General features: G+C 43.0%; 6 protein-coding genes across 6 annotated transcripts; 2 read left to right on the top strand and 4 right to left on the bottom strand.

The window, feature by feature from the left end:
* Nucleotides 1–45: 45 nt before the first annotated feature.
* On the bottom strand, nt 46–5,080 carry anks3 (ankyrin repeat and sterile alpha motif domain containing 3). Its single transcript, XM_047609453.1, has 16 exons — nt 5,032–5,080; nt 4,497–4,685; nt 4,192–4,390; nt 3,568–3,689; nt 3,407–3,488; nt 3,027–3,144; nt 2,776–2,925; nt 2,386–2,511; nt 2,119–2,234; nt 1,869–2,033; nt 1,622–1,746; nt 1,401–1,542; nt 1,033–1,306; nt 876–947; nt 703–794; nt 46–618 (listed from the first exon to the last, which is right to left on the bottom strand). Exons 2-15 carry the CDS (start codon nt 4,661–4,663, stop codon nt 712–714), a joined length of 1,941 nt encoding a protein of 646 aa, XP_047465409.1. The 5' UTR covers nt 4,664–4,685; nt 5,032–5,080; the 3' UTR covers nt 46–618; nt 703–711.
* Nucleotides 5,081–5,557: 477 nt separating this feature from the next.
* On the bottom strand, nt 5,558–7,428 carry c16h8orf33 (chromosome 16 C8orf33 homolog). The gene is made up of 5 exons (XM_047609153.1): nt 7,211–7,428; nt 6,562–6,971; nt 6,385–6,475; nt 6,082–6,228; nt 5,558–5,989 (listed from the first exon to the last, which is right to left on the bottom strand). The coding sequence occupies exons 1-5, from the start codon at nt 7,236–7,238 to the stop codon at nt 5,775–5,777; spliced, it is 891 nt and encodes a 296-aa protein (XP_047465109.1). The 5' UTR covers nt 7,239–7,428; the 3' UTR covers nt 5,558–5,774.
* Nucleotides 7,429–8,404: 976 nt separating this feature from the next.
* Nucleotides 8,405–10,228, top strand: h3f3d (H3 histone, family 3D). Its single transcript, XM_047609659.1, has 4 exons — nt 8,405–8,553; nt 9,317–9,459; nt 9,531–9,684; nt 9,782–10,228. The coding sequence occupies exons 2-4, from the start codon at nt 9,332–9,334 to the stop codon at nt 9,908–9,910; spliced, it is 411 nt and encodes a 136-aa protein (XP_047465615.1). The 5' UTR covers nt 8,405–8,553; nt 9,317–9,331; the 3' UTR covers nt 9,911–10,228.
* Nucleotides 10,229–12,132: 1,904 nt separating this feature from the next.
* Nucleotides 12,133–21,346, top strand: LOC125022249 (uncharacterized protein C7orf50). The gene is made up of 6 exons (XM_047608733.1): nt 12,133–12,313; nt 12,670–12,818; nt 12,908–13,015; nt 19,649–19,857; nt 20,392–20,473; nt 20,991–21,346. The coding sequence occupies exons 1-6, from the start codon at nt 12,148–12,150 to the stop codon at nt 21,168–21,170; spliced, it is 894 nt and encodes a 297-aa protein (XP_047464689.1). The 5' UTR covers nt 12,133–12,147; the 3' UTR covers nt 21,171–21,346.
* On the bottom strand, nt 13,026–16,080 carry LOC125022246 (G-protein coupled estrogen receptor 1-like). Its single transcript, XM_047608730.1, has 2 exons — nt 15,917–16,080; nt 13,026–14,638 (listed from the first exon to the last, which is right to left on the bottom strand). Exon 2 carries the CDS (start codon nt 14,498–14,500, stop codon nt 13,370–13,372), a length of 1,131 nt encoding a protein of 376 aa, XP_047464686.1. The 5' UTR covers nt 14,501–14,638; nt 15,917–16,080; the 3' UTR covers nt 13,026–13,369.
* LOC125022247 lies at nt 17,000–19,616 on the bottom strand. Its single transcript, XM_047608731.1, has 2 exons — nt 18,729–19,616; nt 17,000–18,254 (listed from the first exon to the last, which is right to left on the bottom strand). Exons 1-2 carry the CDS (start codon nt 18,729–18,731, stop codon nt 17,178–17,180), a joined length of 1,080 nt encoding a protein of 359 aa, XP_047464687.1. The 5' UTR covers nt 18,732–19,616; the 3' UTR covers nt 17,000–17,177.
* Nucleotides 21,347–21,530: the final 184 nt, after the last annotated feature.

Below are 21,530 nucleotides of genomic sequence, written 5' to 3'. Positions count from 1 at the left end.
AATCATTGAAAACAATCACTAACACATGTAAAATAAAACGATTACTGCTTGTTCTAAAATATCTTTTAATCATTTTTAATTGTTTTTTTATTTCTATTTAATGCAACATGAATTCATCTCACCTCTTAAAAAAATGATTTTGCAGTATTATTGATCATTTTGCACACTAATATAAATACTGGACCGTTGATCAGATACTCTCAGTTGTCTTGCATAATTATCTGTTTATAGATAATTATGTGGTCACTCTCAGAATCACATCACTGTCACAGCCTCTGATCCACACTCAGTCCTCTCAGTCTCCCTCCTCCTGTCTTGTGCGTTTGCACATATCATGTCCTGCAGGATAGGAGTCCTGCATACACCAGCACAAGCGTGTTAGGGTCAGGTACCCTTTCTGCCTGCTTGTCATTTTCCTGCAGCAGCTGCGTTGCCCTTGGCTTTGTTTGCTTCTGGCGAGCTCTGTTCCATCAGCCAATCCCAGATGAGCAGCAGGTCTGCGTCCCTTCCAGAGCCACTCAGGTCTGGCGGGGCCGGCCTTGTCTTTGGCCTTCTCCCATTTCACTGAGATTGTTTAGGGTGGTTAGATCACCCTCCGTCAAATATTGGCAGTAGCCCCTGCAAAATTATAAAAAGGCAAATGGTTTTCACTCGTTTCGATGAGCTGCTTCATCTGTTGAATCCGCTGAGTTTCTTAGTCACCTGAAATGCTTAAGGCCGTTCCCAGCTATCAGAGACTTTTTCTGGGGCGCTCAGTCGCCTCAGACTCTGAAGCATGGTTTGCAGATTTCCTCCTGTGATGATGAAACGACGAGACATTAGACTCCAGTGATCGAGAATATCCACCTTTATCACTGAGCTTTAAACTTTCTTACCAAGATCTTCTTCAAAAGAATCCAGCTTCTTCATCAGCTCCACGATACTGGAACTTGTCAGCCCGTCTCCACCTACAAAAACATGTCAAATCACTTTTTTTTAAAATCGCAATTTGAAATTTAAATGGGTTACCCAACACAGTCTACCTTAACTTACCTTTAACACCAGTGTCACTTTTTGTTTTATCCTCCATGTCAGTGTAAGAGCTGCTGTTCCCATCTTTAGTCAAACATGAGAGCAGTTCAGTGCAGCAGGCCCTCGCCTTCGCCAGTGTGCTGTTCATGTCCTGAGCCAGCCGGTGGTTGTCCACCAGCTCGGCGTGGACTCTCTTCCAAGCCATCTTGTCCTCCATCAGACATCCTTCCATCACCGTGCGCAGCTCCTTCTCCTGCGACACCTGACTCTGCAGGCTCTCTACTTCCTCACAGCGCTGCACACAGAGTTAGATCATCGCTGAGTGAGAGACGTTTTTCAGTAAAGTCAGGAAAAGCAACGCGTGCGTTGAATAGTTGCTTCCTAGTCACCTTGTGTAGTTGAATGGCCATCTCTTGCATCTCAGCCTCCAGTTGATCAGCGTAAGCCTGTTCCAGAGCATCGCTGGGCGGTCGAGCGCTGCTGTGCCACCTTGCGATGGCTGAAGTCATCTTTCTCTTCGGTCCAAACAATCTGGATAGCGAGATACAATGAGTAAAGAAACACTTCACGTTTGGGGACAGATATGAAAGAACGGCCTGAAGTCTCGTACGTGATCCCGATCTCTTTGAGATCATTCTCTGTCAGGGTGAGGAATATCCGAAGGTCAATGTCTTGCTCTTCGAGTAATGGGAGGTACTTAGAAAAGCCAATTTGCTCCAAGAACTCTGCCAGATCCTGCAGGGATAAGAGATTTAGGCCAAGCCGGGATCTCAATAAAATCTGGATAAACTGCTCATAAAACAAACACAAAAGCAAATCAGTACTTGTACATTAAAAAATGTAATGCGTGGACATGCCTTTGGACCAGTGTAGGAAGGTGGGGGACCAATGTGAGCACATATCCCACAGCTCCCTGTCCCACTGGAGTGAGCTGCGTCATTGTTTCCATGGCGAGTCTTGTTTTTTGAGTAATGACCCTTATTTACTCTGCGAGAGCTGCTCTTTTTACCCTGGTCAGAGTCCTGGTGGGGAAAAAGGTGCAATAATCTGTCAATACATTTAGAAGAATCTCCTACTCGTTTCCACATCTGCCGGCTTTGCGTTCACCTCGTTACTCTCCACGGAGCCTTCCCAGTTGAGGCCGATCACATGAGGCAGACCTTCGCTGCTGCTGCTGCTGCTCCTCATGGTGGGCATGTCATTGTCAAAGAACGGACTGTCATCTGCAGAGACATCATAAAAAATTAATTGCTTTGGCTGACATTCAGCACAACTCAGCACGCCAAAGGACATTACTTCAATCAATGATCATTCCAGCTGCTATATTTCTTTCCGAGACATATCTAATTATTTCAGACAACACTGGCCTCTTACCTCTGCTGCTGCTGCTCTGGCCGTCCAGCTCATTGATGGGCGAGGTCACATCACGGTAACGGATGTCTTCACTTTGTTCGCCGATATCACGAAATGTCATGTAGCCTGGCGGCACAGCAGGTTGATCTATGGGGACAAAAGTGACATTAACAACTGTCCAACATGTAACTATAGTAATGAATGGAAGCCACTGATGGAGCACTTTACACATAATAAGGCTGTGAGCTTAACTGCTCAGACTGTCTCCTCAACACTAACATAAGTATTTCAGAGTGCAGGGAAAAACTACACCCTGTTCACAAAGATAACTGACCCTTTTGTGTAATTTGACTCCATAACCACCTACAGACGCAGCCTGGAAAACAGGATATGTTTTGTATGTGACACTACCACACAGTTTGCTGGTGCCTCCTACTCGGAACTTGGCGATGGCCTGAGGCCCATCGTGGATGCTGATGCCTTTGGCTCGGTTTCGACTCGGCCTTATCCTCTGCGGTGCGCTGTCCGAGTCCTCGGAGGAGCTCAGGTCTTCAAAGTGTCCTGGAAAGTTGGAACCCACAAATGATTCGGTAAATAACAAAAAAAAAATGCAAACGCTAATTTTGTAAAGTTAAAAAATTGACATCAAGCTGCTTGAACACCTGGTTTGATTCTTGGAGTACGTGAGTCAATGAGGCTGGCGATCTTGGTGTAGCCGTACATCATGGCCAGGGTACGGGCATTCTCTCCTTTAGCGTTGCGGTCATCTACTTTAACTTTCTGTAAACCAATGACAGAAAACAGATGTTGTTACCTTTCTAAAAGCAGGACCAAGGCAGTTTCTGTAACATTTTTACTTCTCCTTTTTGGAAACAAAAAACTACAAAATAAAACACGCAGACAAACCTTGTTTGCTAGGAACCAAACCAGGGATTCAAGGACATTTTAGCCCCATCTGTTAATTCACCCACACCCACAAGCCAACAGATTCACCTCTCTTTCTTTGACAAATCAAACAACATGGAGACAGTAAAGCACTCACATGATCAAGCAGGTACTGGACAATGATTTCATGTCCGGAAGCAGCAGCCTCCATCAGAGGGGTGAAACCAGACCCTGGCTCCCTGGAGGCGAGAAGAAAAAACAAATAAGTAATTTAAATCTCCTCAGATCATTGTTGTTAGGAAAAATAAAGACACTAACTTGACATTGGTGTCAGCATTGTTATCCAGCAGAAACTTGACCATCTGTTGGTGGCCGGTGCTCGTACAGTGGAACAGAGCCGTCCAGCCTCGGGAGTCCTTCAGCTCCAACTCGGCCCCTTGCTTTAGAGATAAAGCAGAAAAATCTCAGTGAAAACTACTGGAGAATTTTAATACTGAAATGAGTTGTATTCATCCTGGTTATTAAAATATCATGTTTAAATCTTGTCAATCTGTCAATATCAACATGTAAGAACCAAGAAAGTTTAGTGCAGTGTTTTAAAATCACAGTTGGATATGAATCTAAAATACTCAATATCATTAAGGAGACTTAACTGTGCAGCTGGGTCTGTATGTTTGCATTTATGACAGGTCAAACTTTATTGTTATTTTGCCGTCTGTGACACTTTCAAAAAAAGTAGTCTCTACCTACCAGGCTGGCTCTTTCAGCAAACCTCTTGTAATCCATCAAGACAGTCTGGCTATTCTGTCAAAATGTTATTTTAGCTTGTAGATGTAGTGAAGGAGGTGTTGCTTAAGTTTCCAATCAGTGACATATACATAAAAACACACTGCTGACTTTGTCACAGCACCTGCTATGACCTACTACATTGTGACTTTCTACCTGAAGCAGAAAGTATGCGATACTTTCGTTCCCACAGCTCGCTGCCAGCATCAGCGGAGTCACTCCCTTTGCAGTGGTGGCGTTCACGTTCACCCCAGCCTCCAGCAGGAGATTTGCAATGTTGTCATGGCCGATGTAAGACGCATACATGAGAGGGGTCCAGCCTCCAACGTTCTTGCCATTGAGGTCCACCTCCTGCCTGGAAAACAAGCACGGCCACATATGTAGCAGGTGTGTTGTAAAAAGCCGTGGAGGACACCGGCGCCGTCTGGTAACCTTAATAAAATGTCTATTAGAGAGAGTACTTTTTAATACACTCAGCCACCACGTCGTACTGGCCGATGGAGCAGGCTGTGTGGAGGTCCAGAGGGACATCCAGCTCCTCGGGTCTCACCAGGGAGTCACCCAGCCACAGGGAGAGGCTGGCACCCAGCTGCTCCGATTCACTGGCCTCATCACTTAACTCGGACATCTTCACTCGGTCCTCCTCACACCTGAAAACAGACAGCAGTCACAAAGCGGCGCCTTAAAAAAGTGTTCACTGCAAATCCCTGCACTCACGCTAATATTACCTGACTATAAAACAGCTAGAGCCACTGACTTAAATGGAGTTTGCTTAGTCGCCAACAATGCTAAACAACAATGGCTTAGATGAGGGCAGATGCTAACTTCCATGACTGCTCTTTTGGCTAGTTTAGCTTAGCGAGACAACGGTTCAAACTGTTCTCTACCTAAAAACTAAAAACAACAGCAATCTCCTGAAAAACCACGAAACGCAAACTACATAAATAAGTTTACATGATTTCCTATAGCAGACAAACGCAATGAGTCGCAGCTTACAGTCTGCAGGAGTTTGTTTCCTCAGCAGCACAAACTTTTGTTTTTTGTGTGTCACACTCAAATGTGCTCGTGTTGAACCACACCCCGCCTTTTCCTGTTTCAACAAAAAAACAAACAAAAAAAACAGCAACAAAAGCCTAAAGATAATCATTCAATAAAGACAGAAGAAAATGTATTATCCATAATTCTATTTTTTCTAAAGTTATAGTAATACTTTATAAGATGTATAACGTATGTGTTTGAGAAACTTTGTGTTTATTTTGACCAACTTAAAATAATAATAAACTTAAAGACAGAAAAAAAGACATTTTAAACAAGTTTCAAAATCTCTGACTTGGAAAAATAAATTCATCTGTTTATCACTATAAAGCTTCTCTTACAATCTGTTGAAACTAGGCAACTGAAGTGAAAACAAAGATTTTAAAAAAAATATTTCATGCATTGAATGAAACTGTATGAATTTGTGTTTTAAAGAACTACTTTGTTATAGTTTTGCAACATCATATTGAACAAAGGCACTGCAAACAAAAATACAAAATTTTATTTAGATATGTTACAAACAGAGAGCGATGAAACGTGACTCTGCTCAAATATCCATTAACAAATACAAAATATCAGTTTACAGATTATTTATTGTTGCTATCGTGTCCATCACAGATTTCAGAGCAAAGCCTTCAGGCTGCGTAAGTGGCACTTTATTTCCAACATCCTGTATGGTTAAAAGTTTTCCGTCAGGACACAAATCAGAGAAAATTGAAGCAGAACTCCTCTTTTGACGGAATAAAGACAAAACTTGAAGTCTCCTCCCCAGTTTGAAGTGGCAGCTCTTTATCCCGGGCTTCAGTTTGCTGCAGGTTCTCCTCTGTGGCTGGTGTCTGAGTTTTGACTTCAGCTCTCCGGTGGAAAACAGACTTCTTTGGAGAATCCGACACGACTTTGACTTGAGCTGATGCAATTTCTGTTGGGAATGGAAAAAAACCTGTCAATCAACCAGACAGTTCCTCTCTCAGAAGACTTCTACTGCTCGAATCACTGCCGTAATCCACTCACCAGTCTGAATGAGTTTGAACTGCTTGCTCTTCTCCTCTTCCATTTTTTTCCTGTAGTCTCCGCTCATGGCTCTCATCACCTGCCTCTTCTTGACCAGAGGAGCTTTGGAGCTGCGCAGAGTTTTCAGGGCACGGGAAGCCTCCTCCTCTGCAGACGGACAATATCCTATTATTTTAGTTAAACCTCAGAGCAACTAAGTATCTGCATATGGTTCAATTTACACTTGATTAGATCACGCAAAATTAATTCTGGCGCTAAATGTAAAAGGGTGCAGTGCTCTGTGAGATAAAAAATTACACTAACTCTGTTTTGGTGTTCCCTTCTGAGACTTTAGCCCCAGTTCCAGCTGCTCAATGCACCAGTCCAGCTGCCTGTTCAGCTGCTCTTCTGCACTCTAAAAGACAAACCGCATTCAGACATCAACTAGTCAAAGTGTTCAGCCAGAAGCCAGATGTAAATACTTCACCGTCACACACTGACCAGCTCAGCGTCTTCACCTCCTGGACTCCCCTCGCTTGGTTTCTGCTCTGGCTCTGCGCTCGTAGCCTTCTTCTTTCCAGATTTCTTCTTCTTTGTTTTTGACTTCGCGGATTGTTGGGTCGGAGAGTCAGCCTCCTGCAAAAGGGACGGCTTCTCCTCTTGGACGCACTGCTGGCTGCCTGCTGTCTCTCCTGTCTCCATGTCTTCCACGGGAGGGATTTGAAAGTTGAAGGCAAAAGCGGAGCCCTGTCCGGTAAAGGCTGTCCGGCTCGCTGCCGGCTCAACTGTATCTACTGGAGAAGTTTTCTCATCGGACAAGAAGTTAAATCTGAAGGTGTTGTCACTACGAGCCCAAAGAGGTTTCTCAACTCCGCCAGGAGCAGTGGAGCTGTGGGATTTCGCTTCGATATCTGTTGAGTGAACATACGTAGACATTATTTACTTTTGTGGACAATACACTTTAATTTGTACTTTCCTTGTAACTGATAGTGACAAATGTAAAACACAAATTGGATCATTTAAAACCAATATTTTGTACGCCAGTAGTATATTATACTGTTGTAACAACATACCAAATGCATGCAGCAAGTCTGGTCAGAAGTGTATTTAGCTAATGCAGTGTAAAACGTGTAGCGTCATTATCGTGTACCTATAAACAGCAGATTTTTCTCGGTCATGCTTTCCTCCAGTGTTCTAGGATTTCAGCTGAAGCGCGTCTGTACGACTAAACTATTTAACGCGACACATCGCAGGTTCAAAAATGTTCAGCATGACAGCCAGAAAACCGATACAATTATTAGTTCCCTTCGTTTCAGCAAAACCATGTTGAGTCCAGACTAGCCACTTACCACCGGCGTCACTCGAGAACAGGTCCGTCTGGTAATATTACCCCAATACTCAATGGTTCCGCTTTGTCATGTGGCTTCGCGAGTGATACGCGGTGACACACGACTTTATTATCCTGATGTATCATTTAAAACTCAGTTTACCCGTGAATGGGTAATATAGACATATATTCACGAGCTAATATTTTAAATGTATGTGTATTAATATTCTAAGACAAAATAATAGAGAAAATGTGGATGCGGTTCACCGCAGATAAACCTGCTCATAAATTTGGAATTTCAATTCACAAAAGTTTTGTAAGGTACAAACACTGACGAACACGCGAATCAACCGAGGCGATGAAGTGTAATATAACTAAAAGAACACAAATATTTAATGTTTAATTTCATTAATTAATCATAACTGCAAGAAGAGGCATCATATTAACACTAAAGCGTAATTCAAAAGACAAACGACAGGATTTTGTCATCAGGCTGCTGACTAAGAGAGTGGATGCTCTTCCTACGCATTTCCCTCCTTTTTTTTTTTTTTTTTTTTAAAACACGGGCACAAAGGACCAGACAATGGTCCAGACCTGTTGTCTGGTGCCAATACAATTAGTTCTTTAATATAGTACTGCCTGTAACAAATCCTGAATTATCTACCCAGGTTTTGTCAGATGCTATACAGATTTGCTTATGTGAGCTACATCAACGTAAGTTTGAGATTTGTATGCGCCTTTTATGAAAAAAGCACAGTTCTCTTGTTTAATGTAATAAAAAGAGAGGGAACCATGCAGTCATTGGACAGAACAAGAGATACATGTTTTAATAATTAATATGATAAAGCCTTTGTCTGTAGGAAGGAAAGCTAGTTCCAAACTTGTGGAAGCTGAATTACAAAAATGTGTCGATTCCTAATTTTAAAATAAAGCACTCCTTGATCCACTCGACTTCAAATGCAGAGGAAGACTTCCTCATATTTTCCTCCACCAATCACACTCCGCCTGAGAGTTGCGTCTGGACCAATCATGTGAGCTCCAGGTCCAAACGTAGGGCTCCGCTCCGCTCAGACTATAAATACCTCCTCCTGCTCGCTCTGACTAATACACTGAAACGACACGCGAAGAGGAGACACTACCCTCACGGAAAAATAAACACAGAAGAGGTGAGCTCGGCTTTTTACAATCGGTTTTACGGGTTTCTAGATTTTGTGCTGGTTGCCGTCAACTGTACGGAGAAATTTACATTCCGTGTTGTTAACGAACGTTAAGTTGCAGTTAGACTGACGTTAATCCATTGAAAACAAAACAGTGCGCGCCATAGCCAGTGGCTAACCGATAGCTTTGTTTTGGATTTACACACTTCTCTCAGTGATAACAAGCACTTTTAAAATGTACATTAATGATTAAGATAACTTGTGTGTGTGAAAGTCAACTTGTTTCTTTGAAAAATCGCGTGTATGTATTGGTGAAAGCCTCTGTGGTGGTTAGCTGGCGCCATTTTGCAACCGTCCATGCTAGCTTTAAATTTGCTCGCTCGAGGAGCACAGAAACGTGTGTGTCCACTGTAGCTTAATGGTGGCGGAGCTTTAGATTGTACACCAGGGTACAATGTAAAAGCTTTTGTATGTGTTGGCGTTAATTCCGATTTACTTATTTGTAAGCTCCCTGACAAATCTCAACCATGCTGCTTTTTATGATAAATGTGTCTTTAAGCTGTAGTAACGTTAACTGTCAGTGATAACGCAAATATGTTTGCCCTTTTAATGAGGACGTGACGCATGTGTCAATGTTTCGTTCTTTTTTTTTTTTTTTAAAGAGAAAAGGAAATGAAAGTGTAATGTGGGCCGATCACGTTACCGCGTGTAGGTGTGGTGGTGATGGGGAATTTTATTCGCCGCCGACTGAATTTCATTATTTGTTTTTCAGACCTACAAGTAAGAAATGGCTCGTACCAAGCAAACCGCTCGTAAATCCACCGGAGGAAAGGCGCCGAGGAAGCAGCTGGCCACTAAAGCTGCCAGGAAAAGCGCGCCATCCACTGGCGGAGTGAAGAAGCCTCACAGATACAGGTACACACTTGATCAACTGAAGTGTAGCGCTGTATTTATTAGCGCTGTGACTGACATATCTGTCTTTGTAGGCCCGGTACTGTTGCTCTGCGTGAGATTCGTCGGTACCAAAAATCCACCGAGCTGCTCATCAGGAAGCTGCCTTTCCAGCGTCTTGTCAGGGAAATCGCTCAGGATTTCAAGACTGATCTGCGTTTCCAGAGTGCAGCGATTGGCGCTCTCCAGGTAAGATGTGCAGTCAATTTCCGTGGTCTTGAGCTTCACAAATTTCATTTTGTCAGTCGTGGGGTACTGAACACTTTTCCTCCTTCTCTCCATGCAGGAAGCCAGTGAAGCATACTTGGTTGGATTGTTTGAGGACACTAACCTGTGCGCTATTCATGCAAAGAGGGTCACCATCATGCCCAAGGACATTCAGCTGGCCAGGCGAATTAGAGGGGAGCGTGCATAAAAGCTCCACTGGGCTCTATCTTTTTAGTGGGGGTGGGTGGGGGGAGTTGATGGGGATTTTTGTTTTGTAAATCTTGAACTATTACCAGCATGTGTGCCACATGGTTTGTCATTTGTAGTTTAGGCATGTTTTTATACATTTTTCTTTAATTAACTTTCTCTCAACTGTCCTGTTCACTGTAGAATAGAGCCTCATATCTGTATAAATATTCCACTTCCTTTCTCAGGTTTGCAAATATATTTTAGGATACCTGTTTGATCCTGTGTGTGCATGTCATAGGATTTCTTGTGCTGTAAATAAACTTTCCGCTACCTCAAATTTGTCAAAGTATATTGATCTTGAGGCCAAGTATTTGGCTTCACTGACCTATTCCTCACATGACAAAGGATTAGAAAACATGAGTAAGCTGAAGTTGTATTGGTGCATTGTGCAAATGGTATAAATGTTAGGAGATTGATTTACAGCAAAGATTACCACAGTCACCTTTTAATACACATGATTTAGACACCTCAAAAGGCAAAATGGCATTACATTTGCTCCGGGGAGAAAATTCATGACTCCATGGTGATGGACGGCTTCCACTACACTTTCAGAGTACATGCTCAAGCTTGTGTCACAATAAATATAAACTGAAATACATATACATCCACATTATTTTGATTTATTTTGGTCGTCCTCATCTGGTAGCAAACCAGGTAAACGCTCATACAGACTTGTCTTCAGTTGCGTATCAATGTCAGTCTCTTCTCTGATTGCAAACCACAAAAGACAGCCGCCGATCAACAGGCTGACTGGGAAGACTTTCCACGCGGGCCGCTGAAAGTGGTTCCCCATGGTCTGGTCAACTTTCCAGACCTTGTGACTCGCTTTACTGGTAGAAAACTTGATGGGCTCGTCGTTTACCTCATCTGTGGGCTCTTTGGAACTGGCCAACGTCTGGGAGCTCAGGCCTATGGACCGCACACTAAGTTTTCAAAGGGGGGGAAAAAAGACATCAGTAAAGAAAAATATTTGCAGCCAGCTACATTATCATCAAGGTTCATTAAAGAGTTTGGAGCCGCACAGCTAGGTTATCAAACTAATAAAATAGTAAAATATTATGTATTGTAACTGAATGTTACTAATATCTACTTAATCAAAAGTCAAAATACTTATCAGTGTTCAGTGGATTTATGGTCCAGTTATTAACAGGTCATTTTTACAGGTTGACTGCTGCATTTCATCTATCAACTACAGAATTATCATCATTACAGACATGCCACAAAATGTCAAGAGATTATATATTATCTGATGTAAATGAGTCTTCATTCATTTGAAAGTAACAGGCCCCACAAATAATTAGTAATGACACCACTAGCAATTATGTCAAACAAGAAATATCGTGACATTTTTTAAGTCCCTGAAATATAGTCATTGTCAGCTACAAATTCTAACATAGACCAGGCAATGGTCATTTTACACATTGTTCATCTGTTTTAATGCATGTCCTCTGTTGAGGATGCTATCTTGAGACAATTCCTAAAGGATGCCTCGACAAACTATAAAAGTAAATGTTATCTTCAGTTCGACCAGCCATAGCGACTCAAATTCCTTTCTTTCATAACGTGTTTTGGTTGTTTACAAACGGTTGCTCGTTAAACATTAACTTGTCATTGACAAATTGCAGTAAGCATGCTTGCTATAAAGCCACCCCAGATTTCCACTCACCTCACGGTCGTTGCCCTGTTGTGAATAAATGTCCCTCGACACGACGCCATCCGTGTCAGACCGCTGAAAACTCGTCCCGCTGTTGTAGACATCTCGGGCAACTGGGCATATTACTTTACACAACGTTAGGTCAAAGAAACCCGGCGTATTCCCCACCAAATACATAGGTCATGTAACACATCGTTGTGTAACTTTGAAAACCTTCCGATGCAGCCACGAGGCGATGATTTGGACCGTTCCGCTAAAGCGTGTGGAAAATTAAATTCCCTCTACAGAACTGTCTTTCTTTTATTATTATTATTATTATTATTATTATTATTATTATTATTATTATTATTATTATTATTATTATTATTATTATTATTAATTCAATTTTATGATATATTTGGGATTAAAAGTAGAATAATTGCGATTCGTTATAAGGTGCAGCAGCCATAATACATTACAATTAGCTTTGTATTGTTTGGAGATTTAATGCAGCTACATTATGTTTATTTATTTTTGATTATTATTTTATTTTTACTTTTAATATGTTGAAAATAACAGTAGTTTTCTCTGGTGTACCATCGACCAATCACAGAAAAACGGAGACGGTTACTTGTCCAATCACGGTCCAGCTCAGCAGCACTTCTTCCGGGTTCAGTTCCCATGCTTGTCTGCTTTCCAGAGTTCCACACGTTTTCCTCGCTGTTTCAAGTAGGTGTACGATTTTATTTCAAAAAGTGTGGCACAAGTTATGTTTGGTCCAAGTTTGTTCTTTTACTGTAGTTGTGTAATTTATACGTCACAAACCTGGCGCCCACCGTAATATTAATTTTCGGAGAAAGGTCCTATACTATATTTATTGACTTCACCTATAAATAATGGTAGTTGGTCGTGGAAACATTTCCATTCAGTTACACAGCAGAGGTTAGTTTTTGTAGAGGAGAGCGTGCTATGTCATGAAATGTTTATCTCTGAACAAGTAACATTTCGTCTCTTTGGTTTGTTGTTTCTAACTTCATACATCGTGTGCTTTTCGTCAGTAACACAGGCTTTGTTTTTGTTATTAGGGAAATCTTATCTCATGGCCAAGGACAAATCTGCGAAATCAGATCCCACTCCTCTTAAAAGAAAAAAGCAGAGTTCAAACGACAGTGAAGTCCCTGCGGCTGAAATATTGACTAAAGTAAAAAAGAAACAGAAAAGGATGGAAATAGAGGTGGGTATCGTGGTAATAAGTCATGCCTGTTCATTAATGACACTGCCTGACATGATCACAAAATAATTAGAATGTTTTATTTCTCCTAGGAGGCTCCAGTACAGATTGCAACAAACAGTGGTGGTAAAAAACAGAAAAAGGACAAGAAACTCAAAAAGAAGCACGTGACAGAGGAAAGACAGACGAAGCAAACTGAGGTGAGGATAGTAACTGCTGAAAATAAAGTGCCAGTGAATTTGCTGTTGGGTGCTAAGCTAAGCTAGAGAGGCCACACTTGTCCTAAAATGTCTCTTCCAATTGGTCAGCTCCAATGTTCTGAAGAGCCTCCGTCCACTTGCCATGTGCAGATAATAAAAAAAATACCATTAAGAATACTTAAAAAAACACTTCCCTGTCATGTTGGACCAGTTACTGGCTTTTGATGTCTACATTGTTCATTTAAATGACTCAAATGAGTCTCATTTTAAAACACACTGCTGTTGGAGTCCTTGCTTTGTAATTGTCCTTTTAATGACACACATGGTTTTCATGTGTGGTGTGTGTGTGACCCTCTATATGCACTTTATCTGAGGACTGTATAACAGTTTCAGGGAGGATGTTGGAGATGAAATGTTTGGGCTGACTTGGTCTGTTGCATGTTGCACGGACGTCCTTGCGGCTGGTATGTAGATAGATTTCCCCGAGCCTGACCTGTGCAGCTTGTAGCACTTGGTCTTCTCCTGGAGGAAAAGCTTCAGCTTTACCCGAAAGTTCTCTCCGAGGAAGCCGTAGATGAGAGGGTTCAGGCAACTGTTAGAAAAGGCCGCTAGCCTGACAGCGTGACCTGTCAAGGGGTAGTCCTGCCACAGCGTGCCGCCATCTGTGTCGCCTCTTATGAGGTGAACACTTATGAACACATTCTCCGGGAGCCAGCAGAGGAAGAAGACCAGCACGGCTGCCGAGATCATTCGAAGGGCTTTCTGCCTGCGAGGCCTCCGCTGTGGGCTGCCTTGCTCTCTCTGGCTGTGCCGGAGCACCTGTGCTATTTTCCAGTAGCACACGCCCAGGATGCAGAAAGGCAGCAAGAAACCCAGCGTCACCTCCAGCCACAGAATTTGGGTCACGTTGGCAAAGCAGAAATGGAGTTCTCCCGCATGCTGAACTTGAGCGATGCCAAAGGGTAACAGGGTGAGGAGGGATGAAGACGCCCAGATGAGGCAGCAGGTGAGTCTCGCGTGTGGCATGTTGCGACCGATGGAGCTCGTCAGAGTGACGAATCGGTCGAAGCTCATCCAGGTCAAGAAGAAGACGCTGCTGTACATGTTGACCTGCTGGAAAAGGTTCATGAAGGTGCAAAGGCCGGCTTTGTCATAGTAGCCCTCTTTCAGGTTGAACACCTCAATCAGAGAGTCGGCCACCAGAGTGAGGTCAGCGGCGGCCAGGTTCACAAAGTAGAGGTCTGGGGCTGACAAGCGTCCTCTGTGGTCCAGGTTGACGATCAGGATGAGGATATTCCCAATGAAGCCAACGGGAAACAGGAATATGATGTAGAAGCTGGAGAGGAAGAGGCTGGTAGTGTAGCGATGTTGATCCTCCATAGAAGCCTGCTGAAAATCAGAGATGATTGCCTGTGTGTCATTTTGGTGAATGGTGAAGTTGTTCTCAGGGATGACTCGGTGGACTCCATACATGGTCAAGTCCATATTAGGCTTTGTCTGCAGCTGATGTTAGCAGTATCCATCTGCCAAGTTGTCATAGTTCTTAGTTTTCAGCCCCTGTGGAGTCTGCGGTGGCATCAGTTTCCTCTTTCACAACAGTTCACGTCTTGGATAATTCAGGAGCTGAAGAAGAAGACAAAAACCCTTTGAGTAAAAAGTCTGTACACAGCTTCATTAAATAACAATATATTAACAACACTGAATATACTGTATGTTAATTAATATTCTCTAAATATCCCAAAAGTGATCAGCCATAAAAGTATGATTTGATGATTTCATTATGATGTCATGTTCCTCTGGAAAACCCCTGTCCTGGCCTTTATAGATATGTACCACCACCTGTACGTTGTTCCAGACCATCTCTTGGGATTGTTCATGTGCTGTACATATAGCCTTATATTGCCTCCATATAATGTAAAAGAAAATGTGATTCATCACGCCAGGATTCTGCCTTACTTTGCTCTGTGGTTCAGTTCTGATGTTCACATGCCCACTGTAGCCACTGTTGGTGCTTTTAGTCGTGGACAGGTGTTGTCATCAGCACCCTGACTGGTTTGCAGCTGTGTAGTACCCCATACATGTTCTGACATCTTTCTGGGAGAACCAGTGCTACCTTTTATTCAGAATGTTTTGTCTCATCTGTTGGATTGCACCACCTCTGCTCCCCATGTGCTCCAATAAGCCTCGGCTTCCCATAATTCCTGTTGTCGGTTCACCACTTTTCTTTCCTTAAACCACTTTTGACTGGTAACACCCCACTAGAGCTGCAGTAGGTGCCCTGACCCAGTCAATTAGTCATCACATTTAAGGCCTCGTCAAAGCTGATCATATCTTACCGCTTGCTCATATTTCCTGTGGATATATATACTATCACATATCACGCAAGCATAAAAAATTATATCATATTTGCATCTTGCTGTTATTAAATTCAGTTGTTTCCATTTAAAAATGTGTATATCTTCATCAGTTTTGAAAATTATGTCAAAGTAGAGATCAAGAAAAAAATACTTCTCATAAGTTCTAGAACTTAACTTATCGTGAACGCTATTGTGAGAAAACAAAACCAAATCGCTTTGGTTTTGTCCTTGGTAATCTACCAGTTTAAAGCGCTAACCATGAACCCCAGCGTGTCTAAACTGAGTCCAGAAAGGTGTTGTTGTGGCACATTAACCGCCAGTTTTCACCTTCTCTTGTTGGTTCTTGATATTACTGCAGCATCAAACATCTAACATGCAAGTTTCCAAAACAAATATCTTAAAAACACAAGAGTTGTTATCCAGCTGATTTAAAAACTACTGAACAAATGAATTTCTCAAGTGACAGATACAGTAGCTTTACTTACTGAAAACTAAGACTAACTTCATTTATGTTTAACAATTAAATAAAATGGCATAAACATACCGTTGCTCCCCGGTGCCGCACGCAGTCTTTGTAATCCTCCCTGTCCTTCGGTGGTGACTGCGAAATCCGTTGTCAGAGTAAATCCAGAGAAGTGTTGTCGTGCCACCCACCACTTACAGCACGAAACACAAACACGCTATGCAGGCAAACGTATAAATCGCATCTTATTGGCCCAACATTACAGTTTTCAGTAGATTGTTGCTCAAGCTTCTTAGCAGTACAGTCAGTGGTCATATTAAACCCATATGTATGTATATATTTTTTATACGAGTTCATTTTCTTGCTTGCATAATTATATAGAAGATGGCCGACACTTGAACTGAAGTGTGCCGTCTCAACCATGACTGTATAATGTTAAAATATGTAAATATGGGAATTGGGACTTTTGGCGAAGACTGACTGACAGCGTGTTTACACAAAACAAGATAAAGGACACACAGGCAGAGTCTCACTTCATGTTTCTCTCCTTAAAACGCACAACTTTTGCTTTTTGGTTTGCAGCCACTGCAGATTACACACCGTGTTAATGCTTTAATGCAGCACATTTTCATTGAATGATCTTCAATTGAGGAGTAACCTCAGTCCTTGACGTCACCTGTGACTGATGTGATCTACAAATTGTGGCGTTAAGCATGACATCAGCCTTCTCGTGCAGCCCAGCGCGTTTTCCTACTGGTCCCTCGTTTGGTGGCGCTTTACGTTGGCACTGATGCGATCCATGAGGGCCAGTTATTCCTAGAACTCATTTCAGTGTTCACGGATAGAGCTGGAAAGTTCATTTTAGTTCTTCAGCAACTTTTGAAAACATTATTACATAAAAACTCCCGACGCTGTTGGCTTTACTTTTCATTTTCCTCGACTAAATGTTTCCTATGTGGGATTCTGGAGGTTGCACAGGTTTTTCCAGGCATTTTGTCTGAAAGGGCTTTTGTGCAGATCACGTTTTTTTTTCCTGAGGAATGAGGTTAGTTGAAGACCGTGTCTCAGAGATGCAGAACCTACCATACATCTATGTCTATATCTATATATTTATATATCTATGTTTATATATATATATATGTAATGAGGACTCTGGCAACATGGTGCACATTTATTAACATTTATTTCTTTGTAAATAAAAAGACATTTGAAAATAGTCACTGTAGGATAAAAATACACACCTGTAAAAACGTACATGTTCAATAAGAAAAAAAGACATTTTAAAGAATTTCTAACATGCGAGACCCCACACGTCGTTGGCGCGTCAGAAGAGTTCTGTCCTCTACGACTCTATGTCCTGCAGCGTGTCTGTGACCTCAATGCGTGGGGCTATGATGTTTCTGGTGGGCTGCGCGCGCCCTGGCCTTCGACAGCAGTCTCTCAGCTGCCTGGTGGCGCTGTGAAGGCTCTCTCTGCATGGCCGGTGCATGAACAGCACCAGCAGCAGGCTGACGCTGCTCCCCGAGAACAGCATGAACTCTGCCACGCTCAGAAACGCCCGCTCGTGGTGGCTCAGCGTCCCGTACCTCACCAGCTGAGCTCCCCTCACCAGCACCACGCTGTAGAAGAGCAGGCAGAAGAACATCACCGCCGCAACCGTGATGAACACAGGACCTTCCTCGGAGCCGGACAGGAAACGCCCCTTAGATCTCCACTGTCGGACACAGCCGCTTATGAGAAGTCCCAGCTGGAGGATGTAGGGAATCAGGAGAACCATGCACAGCCTGGCAGCCGCGTACGAGACGCCAGCACTGACGGGATCCATGGAACATTCGCTCACTTTTTGCAGATCGTCGCTGGGTCCGCGGAGCCCAGCTAGCAGCAGAGAGATCAGCACAGAGGCAACAATCACTAACACCGCACAGACCTTAGACTTCCTCAGCAGGGCGTGAGACGGCGGATCCAGGGTGAGGACGTACGCCATGAGGACTAAAATGAACAGGCCGCACAGAGACGCTGTGTTGATGGTGAAAGAGAGAGCAGCACATCCCAAACCCGTGGTCCTCAGGTAGTGGGGTCTGTGGGCCACAGCATGGAGAGAGAGGAGCAGGAGCAGCAGCTGGAAGCCACAAAAGACCCAGAGGAGGCAGTCGAGCCATGCCAGCCGTCTCTGAGCCCTGTAGGTCTGGAGGAAGCTGTAGAGCAGGAAGCAGCCGGCTAAGAAGCCCAGGCCAGCAGTGAAGCTGTAGACGTAATTTGCTCTGGCGATTACATCATTGGCTGCAATCTTGTCTAACACAGAGGTAGGGTAGGTGGAGTTGTCCGCGATGGTGGTGCTGATGGCTGTGATGGTGGAGGCGCTGGAAAATGAAGCGGTGACGCTCGCCTGAGTGGACGGCAAGTCCGTGCTTTGATTAGACTGTGAATGAAAACAGAACACCCACTGATGAAATTCAGCGTCAACTTCCACTGTTTGTCAAGCGTTTCCTCCCGTTTGGGGAATGAACTGACATCTTCTCCACTGGACTGTAAAGGTTCTGTAAATCTGATGTTGCACAAAACAAACGCACTCTAAAAACAATGTAGCTAAGCTGTTCTTAAAACATTTTAATCAGCGCTACTGTTGTTCAGCCTGAGAATTAGTGAATGGGTCCTCCGCAGAGTCACAATCTTGCAACATACAAGAAAATTGTACAAGTATAGTTGCCCTTGTTGTCGCCTTGTGGATTACAACACACATTTCCTTCCTACATAACAGAACGCAGACCCAACTGCAGATCGTTGTCACAGATCCAGCTATATATTTTCTCGAGCCACATCCCTGTTAGTGAGTCTTTGTCTGCTCCCCTTTGAGGAACTGCCTGGGGCAGCAGAAACACATGTTTCCACTTACCATTTCTGCTGTCGTCACCCCCCCCTCGTCCGCTTCGTATCCACCGGCACGTCGCTCCCGATCGAGTCAAAACCCTAAAAACGATGCTGGCTGCATGGGCGCGATCGCTCACTGCGGGGCTTTTGTGTTTCTGTGGGCTTTACCCTGGTAGCATACTTTCAAAATGACTTCGTGGCCCATGTGATCAAAATCTTTCCCTCCCCTCCCTCTTTTTTTTTTTTTTTTTTTTTTCATCACCATGACTGAGGTCTGTTAAATCAGAGGACATACTGCATCCCTTGTTTAACTTCACCCACAGTGCCTGAGAGAGAAGGCAGCCTGCAAGTTGTGCTTTGTCGTCGTGCAGCGGAGGAATTATTTTAAGTTCACTTTCTCCTCGGTGTTCGTTTTCTGCAAAGCACCGATTGTTCTGCGGTCGATGCTCGAGTCACGAAATGAAACAAAATCCCAAAATCCTACTTTTAGAGTGTCTGATATCAAACTAAAAACCCTTTGTTGCAGTTCAAATTCTTCTGTGGCTGGCGAAAAACTCAACAGGTGGTTATTTTTAAACAGTGGTGAGCGTGTGCTGCTGGTCAGTGTTGCATGCTTCACATATAGAGCTAAAAGTGGTTATTGGTACCATTACCCAAAATAAATGCGTGTGATGAAGAGCTCACAGGAAACATCCCTCTGAGCTGCACAGTGGCAGGAAATAATCCAAAGTTCATTTGACTTTGGCGGCCTTTATTAAGCAACACAATGAATGCTCATTTCACGGCTAGTTAACATTTCATCACAAAGGTGGAAGAAAATTTCACAGTGCAGTGTTTCTGGCGAAAACGTATTTCACGTTTTCAGTCAGGAAGTCCATGTGAGTTATTTAGGGATGTGTGAAAAGTAAACTCCGCTAACACCCGTGTTTTGCTTCGGTTTGGCAGATTCCAGATCCGCCCAGTTCTTCTGAGGAGATGCGTGTGCTTGAGGGAGAGGAGGACCTGAGCCCCGAGGAGAGGCGGGTCCTGGAGAGGAAGATGAAGAAGATCCTGAAAAAGGAGGAGAAGAAGAGGCTGAAAGAGGGAGCGGCGTCGCAGCAGACTGAAGTATCTGGAGGCACTGCAGCTCAGCAAGCCTTAGATTACCTCACGTGGTAGGAGTTAACGTATTTATCCAACATGATGGCCTCCTGTCCTTCACATCCCATGAACCAGGAAACAAGGAATTAGATGCGTCTAAAACACTGCACCTGCATGTTGTGTACTTACTGTTATTTTACGGATTTTTAAGCAGTTATATATGGAGCAAGAAATATTTTTGACGAAATCAAGTATAAATTCTCATCTAGGATGTCTGTTGTTTGACACAAACATGTTGTTACGAAGGGCTTTAAAGATATGCATCAGGAAGTCAGTTTCTAAGAAAACATTGCATTGTTGGAAGTACAGTGTGTTTTGTGAGACTGAGCTACATTAAGGACTAAAGGTCATAATGCTTCATGAACCGCTTTATTAAAGGTCAACACTAGATAGACACATAACCCTTGTACTGCAGACAGGAGAACAGGGAACAGTGAATACAAAAGAAACCGAGATTCACCGTCACTGCATTGTGTGAACACCACACAGCAGCAGTTTAAGCCTTGTGCAACAGTAACCTGCAGCCCACACTGGTTTTGCCTTCACAGCTGGGCTGAAAACAATTCGGCGTGGAAGTTCCAGAAGACGAGGCAGACGTGGTTACTGCAGCACATGTTCGACTCTGAAAAGGTAAAATGAATCCACGTTTTTTCAGTGCTGCACGCATTTAGCTGCTTTAGACTGCATAAGTGTGATTCTTGAGGCATTTATAATGAATCTTGCGTAATCATTATATGACGTTAAATGACACCCAAACAGCAACAGGCCTCAAATGAAACCAGAATAATCAACAAATAAAAAAAAAAGAGGAAACACAGAGAGGTTGCAACCTCAGAGCTGTGTCTTCCTGTTTTGTTAAAATAACTTACACAAATAACATAGATCTTCATCCAAAATGTTTCGTGACATTTAAGATTTTAAGAAGATGGAAATGTGAGAAACAAATAAAATAAGGTACAAAAGTTTTATTCCACTATCTCTAAAGAATCCCCCCTTATTCCTGTCACGTTTTATAGTAGTTATATTTTAGTGATATTGCATCTTGAATACACACTGATTTACTGACATTGACAAAGATTACTTTCATATGTAAACTAGTGCAGAGACAGCGAGATGAAACTAATAATAGCGTCTTTCCTCTAAGCAGATTCCAGATGAGAAGTTCTTGGTGCTGCTTCAGTACCTGGAGGGGCTTCAAGGGAGGGCAAAGGACACTACGGTGGAGAAGGCCATATCCCTGGTGGAAGAATCTGGACAAGCGCCGGAGGACACGGCCGTCCAGCAGAGGGCACACAGAGCCAGAGAAGTAATCCAGTTGTTATCCTGACCCACAACAACCAATTCACCAGGAAAAGACTTCACTGTGTTTGTCCATCGGAGGACTGAATGGTAGCTCTGACCTGGACTAAGGCCGTTGTTTTGTATGTAGTATTTTTGGAGTGATCATGTATTTGTTTAAATCATTGCTCACGTATTTTTAATTAAACCGTGTCTGTTACTCTTGACAGTCTTTGTGTGCGTTTTTGCATGGTAGTGATCTGTCAGAAACACCATTTGATTGAATATCGAACTTATGTTTTTTTTTATAAACCCATAAACCATATTATCCTCTGCAGATGTGTCTCCCTCAAGGTAAAACAAAAAGAGCAAGAGAGACCTCTGGATTTAAAAGTCTCAGGAATTTTTA

This window comes from Mugil cephalus, chromosome 16 (genome assembly GCF_022458985.1).
Source record: "Mugil cephalus isolate CIBA_MC_2020 chromosome 16, CIBA_Mcephalus_1.1, whole genome shotgun sequence".
In the NCBI taxonomy this organism is placed as follows: domain Eukaryota; kingdom Metazoa; phylum Chordata; class Actinopteri; order Mugiliformes; family Mugilidae; genus Mugil; species Mugil cephalus.
Note: the sequence above shows the minus strand (reverse complement) of the source record. Positions and strands in the feature narration are given on the sequence as shown.